Source organism: Sapajus apella, unplaced genomic scaffold (genome assembly GCF_009761245.1).
Source record: "Sapajus apella isolate SASKATOON/1434 unplaced genomic scaffold, GSC_monkey_1.0 scaffold101, whole genome shotgun sequence".
Taxonomy (NCBI): domain Eukaryota; kingdom Metazoa; phylum Chordata; class Mammalia; order Primates; family Cebidae; genus Sapajus; species Sapajus apella.
This window is the reverse complement of record NW_022437041.1, coordinates 6,205,309-6,214,462: the sequence shown is the minus strand read 5'-3', so window position 1 is coordinate 6,214,462 and position 9,154 is coordinate 6,205,309. Positions and strand designations below refer to the sequence as shown.

The 9,154-nt window shown below is 42.0% G+C and overlaps 1 protein-coding gene across 3 annotated transcripts in view; it reads left to right on the top strand.

Annotated features, from left to right (window-relative positions):
* FNDC3B (fibronectin type III domain containing 3B) overlaps positions 1–9,154 on the top strand; it is a 370,196-nt gene that overhangs the window by 260,661 nt on the left and 100,381 nt on the right. For all 3 annotated transcript variants that reach the window (XM_032258261.1, XM_032258262.1, XM_032258263.1), the window contains exon 7: positions 2,585–2,643. In XM_032258261.1, the coding sequence (XP_032114152.1) occupies positions 2,585–2,643 (59 nt within the window). The remainder of the gene's footprint in view (positions 1–2,584; positions 2,644–9,154) is intronic.

The window sequence follows — 9,154 nt, the reverse complement described above, 5'->3', positions numbered from 1 at the left end:
TAACCATATCTTCTGTCATCTTTATTTGAAAGCAAGGTGCGAGGGGGCTTTCCAGTTTTGTGGGACAAAGCATCCTGTTTTAACTCCCTGTTCTTTATAGTATATTTCTAGTGCATAGTCCTGAGAGTGTTTTACTTACAGATCTCTGTAATTCTTCGCTTCTTTCTGTGTTGAGTAGGTGATCGTTCCTGTTCTAGTCTAAACTTTTATTACTCCAAACATAGTGTCTATGTCTGTCTTGTTGCCTTTCTAAGACAATGTAAATGGCATTCTTCACAGCAGAAGGAAACAGTTACCTCCTTCAGCTGGTTGTCTGAACATAGCTATGTGAGTGTTCGAAACCATGGGTTCCTTCCAATTCTAGAATAACCAGAAATTGAGAAAATTTTATCTTTAACAACTGAACCAGTTCATTTATTGTGACTATGCTTTTGTTTTAATTTTTTTTTTAACCAACAGTTAACTTTTGAGATTATATAATATTTACGGTTGACTTCGCAGGGGCTTCCGGAAAATGTGAGGGCATGTCCACTTTTGATTTATGGGCACAATTTATATCTTAACATGATGCATAGTTATAAATGAGCTTGTGACATTTGGTTTTTTGAATGTGGATTTTCTTTTAAAAGGCTGCAGTTTTCAAAATCATGATGCTGCTACCAAGCCCATTGCTTTCCTCACTGCAATAAAGGTTGCGTGTCCTACTAAACAGACCGCAACAGGAAAAAAATAAGGAGCAAATTCTTCTAAAGATTGGAGTCGTGCCAGCTAGACGTTTTTGTTATTTTAAATAGACGTCGTTCGTTTACTTAGTCGAGTAGCGAAGCGACTGCTGAGCTCTGCGGAAGTAGGGCCTGTGCTGGGTGCTGCGGTAAATGGTGATGGTGTCCTCAGCAGAGGTCCTTGAACTGTAGCCTCCCTGTAGCCGGCTTTTGTATGGCCCACAAACTAAGACGTTGTTAAAGTTTTAATGCTTTATGAAAACAACAACAACAAAAACCAGGAATATGCGAGAGACCTGTATGTGGCACACAAAGTTCAAACTATTTGATCCTTTAGGAAAAAAATTTGCCCACTCCAGACCCTGTGGTGTCTCTGTCTTCCTCAATCTTGTGTGTGTTAGTAGGGAAGACCAGAAATAAGCAAGAGAATAAATAAGCCAGGTAATTCTTTTCAGATTTTGATAATTGATGAGAAAATAGGCTATAAGAGTGGAAGAAATGAGGCTGTCATTAAGGTCAGTTAAGGAGGGATTTTTTGGAAAGGTGACTTTTCGACCTGAACAATGAGGACAAACAGGTCTGTGCAGAGCTGGGCGTATTAACCCATCCCTCACTCCCTAGGTCCACATCCCCCTTCCCCTCTAAGCGCCTGCTAATTGCACCCAGGGCTCAGCTAAATGCTGGTTCCTGGAAAACCTTCTCGAACGCCCTCTTTTGGGTTACCTTTATTGTAACATCCATCACAAAGCACTGAGATTACCTGTTTGGTTTCATTCTCCCTACCTCCCCTCCAGGAGACTGGAAATATCTTGGGGGCAGGGACATACTTCTTGGTAATCATATCTCACTAGCATTTAGCTCATAAACTATGTTAAATGGAATCTACCCTAAACTCAAAATTAGAGTCCATCAAGCCCACTGTGAAAATCAAGCAAATTGCAGATTCTTGGGTTCTATCACTTACCTTTTTTTCTGCCCATCCTTCTCACCTCATACTCTCTTCTCCAGGCACCATTCTCCTTTCGTTTCTAAAACCTAATTATTGCCCCACCCCAAAAACATACCCATGTCCCTCATCTTCTTAAAAGGCACCATCATCCATCCAATTGAGCAAGCCAAAACCCAGGAATTATCCTTCTGCCGCGGTTCCTCACCCTTACCCATCACATTTAGTCCTTCAGCACCCATACCTCCAAAACCAGTCCTGTCTCACCATCTCTACTCTCAGCTCAGGCCCAGGCCAGCTCTGTTTTATCCTTTGCCATGGCCATTGATCTTTCTGCTCCTTTTTTACCTTCCTTATATCCATTGTTCACACAGAAGACAAGCAGATCTCTTCAAGCTCAAAAGAAGACCCTATCAGTCCCTTCTCTTAAACATTCCAGTGGCTGCCCATCAAACTGAAACGTTTGAACTTAAGTAAAGAAGTAAATAAACAAATAAAAATACAACTTAAAAATGTGAGCTCACAGCCCTGAACGGACTAACCATTGTCTCTTCAACCTCACCTCATTACTCTGTTTCCAGCTACGTTGTTCCCTCCACTTTAGGACCCTTTATTCTTCATTAGTTGCCTGTTAAATTATTAAATGTAAAATGGAACCCTGTGATAATCTCGTTAATGTTGTGAACACTTAAAACTATACAGGAGCAAGTCGGCAAACCACAGTGAAACTCCATTCCCCAAAGACATCCTCATTCCTGATTTTCCCAGTAGCATTTGTAATACCAAAAATTCATGATAACAGGCAACTGATTTAATGATAGATAGCTCTAGTTGAAAGGCCTTGGGGAAGGAACTTGACAGCCTTACTGCCTTCTAATAATATTGTTTTTTTCTTTTTTCTTTTTTTGCAACGCAGAATATGAGTTGGAAGTAAAGAGGGTGCAAGACATTCTTTCGGGAATAGAGAAACCACAGGTATGTCTTAAGCATAAATGACACTTTTTAAAGTACTTCAAATGTGCTTTTTTTCCCACCACACAGTAGGTAAGCAAAAGGGCTCCTTCCCTTTGCAGATTATTTATCAACTATGAAATAGTGTTCAGTTCAGTTATTAATGGAGCATGAGACATAGAACAGTGGCCTTCTGTGTGTAGTCACAATCCACTGAAATGTCTTCTTTATGTAGGTATTCTAAATGCAATTAGATTTTCTTTCCAAAGATTCTTTTTTTTCCTCTCTTTTCAGTCTACAGAACAAGTTTTCTTTTGGTAGTTTTTTATTTTTTTTAAACCTGTATTGTAATAATAATTTTTGAAAACCTCGGTAATTCCAAGTATTTTTCCAAGTAAACTTCCAAAGATATTTAAATATTAATTGTGAAAAATAAGTTCAGAACATTGGGTGCAATGGAAAGAAAAAAGAGTTGTAAGAGTGGTGAGGTTTTGATTTTGCCAGGTGCTTTGAAATTCGAGTGAAAAATTCAGAATGTTGATTCAGCCTTTCATCTGAGATTAGAGAGCCAAAGTTCTTTTGAGCATTTTCTAGCTGAATTGGAAAACCTTGATTCTGCATGTGTTTCAAATACTGAGGCTTTTAAACAAAAGAGTCCAAACATGCCTCGGGGTACATAGTTGAGTTTGACAACCTATAAGCATGAGGTGTGTTGAAGGACAGGCATAATGGGGCACTTGTAGAGGAATGGGGTGTTGCTGCTGGCGGGGAGTCTGTGCTTTGGTGGGGAGCAGGCTGCCACTGGGGATTTTTGAGCTAAGAAGCTACGTAATCAAGGCTGCATTTTCGGAGTGATAAACAGTTTGGCAGATGAGTTGGAGTGAGAAGAGGGTAGATGCTGGGAGAGAAGTGTTAGAATCTACTACTGTAGTCCTGGTGAAAGGCTGTGGGAGTCAGAATTAGGGTGGTGACATCTGTGTGGCAGGGAGCAGGGGACAGATACAAGAGCCGTCGTAGACATAGAATATGGCACTGTAACCTATTATAATAGATATCAAATGTTGAGGATAATTGGACTTTCAGGTTTAGATGCCTCTTCTCAGGAATTGCTTCCTCTAAGACACCTCCCCGATGACTGTCCATGCCCATCAAGTGGGAGGCTGCTTGTAGAGCTTACTTAGTACCGCTGGTCCTGTTAGATACAGTGAGCTCCAAGTTTGTCTTCAAAGAATCGGTATGTCAGTATGTTCAGCTCTTGTATTTGTTAATTCTCCATTTTAAAGTTTAACTTCCTGGTTCTCTTCACCCCTTGCCTCTAGTTTCAGTAAACATTTTCCCGCCAGTTCTAGTCAGTAGTTCACATTTGTTCCCCTGGTCACCTGCTCTGGCCTGTTCTGTAACAATCCTTTCCACCAAACTACCCCACCCCGCCACTCCGGCTCATACCCCTGTTCTCAAATAGCCAATCAGAATTAGCTTAGACTGTGCAGTCTAACCCTGGCCAATAGGGAAACAACACAGCAGTAGGGGCTACCTGCATCAGGAATGAGAATCCCTCCTTCCCCTCCCTTGTCCAGGTGTGTGCTCACCATTGCGCCATCTGTGAGACACACCCTTCTATGGAAGTAAATTGCCTTGCTGAGAAAATTTATATTCAAGTGCTACTTCTTTTGTGGCACCAAAAATTTACATATAACTGTACTACTACTACCCCCAGCTTTGCTGTGCTCTTCATGGACTTCTGCTATCATATTTAATACACTGTACTGCATTTACGTGTTCCTGTGTCTTTCCCAGTAATCTCTAGAACAGGTTCACGTCTTTGTCTTTTTTATATCTTCAGTGCCATTCTTGGACATGCAAGTTTGTTTCACTGTCAGGGAATCTGTAGATACAGCAGACAGTCACAGATGTCTGGTAGGTCAATGCTGAGGAGAAAGGAGGAACAAGTTATAAGACAGGGAAATCACATGCATAGGAATGATACTTGACGTTGTGGGATTGGGTTATAGCTTTGCAGACAGGGGTGGAATATAAGGGAGAGATCGGAAAAGGTGTGAGGGTGCGATCATGGAAAAAGCTTATGTTTATAGTGTAGTAGAAAGAAGAAAAATCCGTGAGAAAAACAGAGGATTCATAATCCGAGAGAGAGAGGGCCAAGCAACGGGCTAACTCATGGTCCCAAATGTAAGTTTCAGAACTTGATAGTCATTTCTTAATCATGTTTATGCACACAGCGCTTTTCCTCGGATAGGCCTGGTCACGGCTTTCCTGAAGAAGTGACAGTATCTTTGTTTCTTGAGGGTGATATGGCTGTAGCAAGATAAAAGCCATATTTAGATTCATTGGTCGTTTTTTTTCATTCAGTATTTATTAGGCATTTAATCTTTAGAGGCTTTAGGGCAGGGTAATAGGCTTTTCGTAAGCAGCTGCGTTGTAAAATATAATAGGGTAAGAGTGTCATCTGAGAACTTTTGTCTGTATCATTTGGAAACAAGGATTACTTGGCTACAGAAACACACAGATGTTGGCTCTACCCATGACAGCCTGGCCAGGCCGTTCGTTACCCCTCATAGAGAGCGGGCTTCTCAGAGCCTGGTGCCTTTAGGCCCTTGAATCATGTACATAACTCCCCTTGTTTTCATTCTATGTCCACTTAGTAGCCTTTTGAGAGTTTGACTTCCTTGTTGCCCATCGAGAAAAAGTATGTGAGGCAGGATGACAGTACTGTCTAATCTACCAGATACTTGCGTTTCTCATTGTGAATCAATGAACTCGCAATCTGATTGTGTATATTTGATTCCATGAGTCTTATAGTTTGACATGCAAGTCTGACTCTGGAATACCTGCCAGATTGTCTGAGTGGCTGGGCAGGGGCCCGGACCTGGTGAATTCACTCAGGTACAGCCTGTCTGCAAGGCCAGCCAGCTTGACTGGACTCTATCCTGTCTCATTACCCTCCTCCAAAGCTTTGAAGTGGCTCATGGGTGAGAAATTCAGCCAAAAGATAACATTTCTGTATCAGCATGGCATCGATGGGTACAGACACAGTCAGAGCAGCCCAAGAGTTTCCTTAGTTCTATGAAGCTGGAGTTGTTAATTCTGCAGCGTAAGCAGCACATTATCTTTCTAGGGTTGGAAAAGGCAGGTTGAAAAACTTTCTGGAGGTGAGTAGAAACAAAGCCTTAGATAGTTAACACACTCTAGAGTCATTAAAGATCTGTAGATCAGCATTTATTTATATTTCATGCTCTTTTTTTTGGATGGAGTTTTGCTCTTGTTACCCAGGCTGGAGTGCAATGGCGCGATCCCGGCTCACCGCAACCTCCGCCTCCTGGGTTCAGGCAATTCTCCTGCCTCAGCCTCCTGAGTAGCTGGGACGACAGGCGCGCATCACCATGCCCAGCTAATGTTTTGTATTTTTAATAGAGACGGGGTTTCACCATGTTGACCAGGATGGTCTCGATCTCTTGACCTCGTGATCCACCCACCTCAGCCTCCCAAAGTGCTGGGATTATAGGCGTGAGCCACCTCATGCTCTTTTTAGCAGCAAGACTTGAACTTGCCAAAATACTACACCCTACCTTTTAAGCAGTTTGATGAAAATCACCTGATGGGAAGTGGGTGTCTCTGGACACAGTTGCTTTGCCAGCATGTGGGTGGTGGTTGGTGCTAGCCACCCTCCATGTCTGGTTCTCTGGATGGCACTGTGAGTATATCCAGGTTGCCTGGGTGGAAGGCACACCAGGCAAGGGGAGTTCGTATAATAAGTGTCATGCTTGTTCACGCCCCCTGCTTTTGCGCATGACTAAAATAACTTCTCTCCACCTATGTGTATCCTATTGCTGCTGTAACAGTTTACCCAAATTGAACAGTACAGATTTATCGTCATAAAGGTCTAGAGTCCAGAAAGCCCAAAATGTCTCGGGCTAGGCTGTCACCCAGGCGTTGGCAGGGCTGCATTTCTTTCTGGAGGCTTTGGGACCTGACGTGTGTTCTTGCCTTTTCCAGTTCCTAAAGGCAGCCTGCATCCCTTGGCTCTGTCTTCCAAGTCAGCAGTCATATTCCTCCAGCTTCTGCTTCCATTGTTACTTACCTGTCTCTGACTGTCCTGCCTCCCTCTTTCAGTTATAAGGACCGGCCCATCCAGATAATCCAAGTTAACTTTCCCCTTCGTGAGAGCCTTAACTTAGCCACATCTTCAAAGTCCCTTTTGCCATGTAAGCTGATATATCCATAAGTTCCAAGGACTAGGATGTGGACATCTCTGGGGGGCCTCCATACTCCCCTCTCGATCCTTATAAATGTTTTTGTCTGACGCAGTCCACTGTTTCCTCCCCACCCAACTAGTTGTTAATGCAATTTCTCTCTCTCCTCTTTGTACCCTTTTTCTTTCTGAAGTTCTTGTTTGTGATTGTGTGCTATTTAACTTTTTGCTCCTAATACCTAGCACTGTCCCTGTCACATCGCAAACCCTTAACAGATGCTTACTGAAGAGCTGTGTGGCTGTAGCTGAGTTCTGGCAGGTGGGGTAAACACTTGGTGCCTGGCCGGTCTCAGGATGCACCTCCGCCGGAGTACAAGGCAGAGGGAAGGCCTGTGCTTTGCAATCTGGCACTCGGGGTTGACACTTGGCATGGCTATTAGCTGTCTTTGTGACCTTGGGTAAGTTACATCATTTCCTTGTACCTCAGTTTCCTCATCTTTGAAAGATAGGATAAGAAATGCTACCTGGGACTACCTGAGAGTAAAGTATGTACTATTGATCTATTGATGAAATACTTGGAATGCGGTACTTACAATTTGTAGCATATCACTAAGCAAAAGTTTCTGTACTCTGCGTGGGAAGGAGAGGTATCAGGCCATCTGACAGAGAAACAAGCAGAGCCATGGAAAGTTGGGCACCCAGTTGCAAAAAGGATTGTTTAATTTCTTGTTCCTTTCAGCCACAAGTGGTAGCACCTCTAAATAAAAGACGTAATGTTTTTCTTTGAGATTTTGCAGTTGATTTTATTTAGGTGCAGAATAATACATAATACTTGTGGATTCTAGTCATCTTTCTAGATCTTTGGGCACCCTGAATTGAGCAAGTCTTTTTTTTTTTTTTTTTTTTTTTGAGACTGAGTCTCACTCTGTCGCCAGGCTGGAGTTCAGTGGTGCGATCTCAGCTCACTGCAACCTCTGCCTCCAGGTTCAAGCAATTTTCCTGCCTCAGCCTCCCCAATAGCTGGGACTATAGGCATGTGCCACCACGCCCAGCTAATTTTTGAGTTTAGTAGAGACGGAGTTTCACCATGTTGGCCAGGCTGGTTTCGAACTTCTGACCTCAAGTGATCCGCTCACCTCGTCCTCCCAAAGTGCTGGAATTTACGCGGCTGGCCAAGCAAGTCTTTGACTCTTCAGAGACCCAGCTACTATAAAGATCCAAATACTTACCTTCATTTTATTAAAGTGATATACAAATATACTAGGTGTTTATGTTGGGACTGGAACAGTTAGATGCCATGGGGACTTCACTGGTATAGCTTCCACCATAACAGAGCAATAAGCCCAATATTATTCTGAGTGGCTTAAGAATTATTAGTCAGTCATCTCGAGCCTAATGTGGTGTGGTGCTAGATGTACTGTCCCATAGACTGGTGGGCTGTTTATCTTCAGGATATAAATAATGTAACTTGGAATTGTGGTTCTGCATTGTTTCCATCCGCAAATGTTTAGCTTGTTGAAACAATTGATTTGTCGGTTCCAGAAGTGAGTAAACTGACCTGCGAGGAACACTTCCCCTGTAAGAAGCAATCCCTTGAAAGATAAACAGCAGTGCATCTGGGAGCAGATAGGCAGCTCTTAGCACTTAGGGAATCATAAAAACAGATGACTCTGAAATTCTTAGATTTGAGTATTCTTTTTCTTTGACGTTTTCCTTTTTCATTTATTTTCCTTTGCGGTGGTGTTTCTCATGATGATACTTTAGAAGTGAAGCCAGTATTTGTGTGGTAATATTTCCTTACTGTACTCTTTAATTAGATCAGTAGGCCTCCCACATAGTTAAATCCAAAGGCCAGACCAAATTTAGAAGCTACCAATGTACAAGGAAATATTTTCGAACATGAGAGAAAGGATTTAGTAACTATGAGAATAAATGGTGTTTCTAATCCAAGTACTGTCATTTGCATAATAATAAAATATGAGCATAAAAATGGAAAATTTTATAGAATAGTATTAAAATATTGGGATGAGCAGGAGAGAAGGTACAAGGAGAAAGAAAGCTATGGATTGCATATCAAATAACTACAGGATAATGCAGTTTATTTCCTTATATGCACACATACAGAACAACTGCTTTTAAGTTGGAATCTACATTTAATAAACAGACAAGAATGATTTCTAATCAGAATGTGGCCCTTTAGAAGTAGGAAGTAATTTTATGAGTCCTTCCAGGTGCTCAAAAGCAGTTTAGTTTAAATAATTTATATGCAGACTTACACTGGTAACCTATACAATAGACCCTTTTATACCACTAGCGCAGAAACAAATG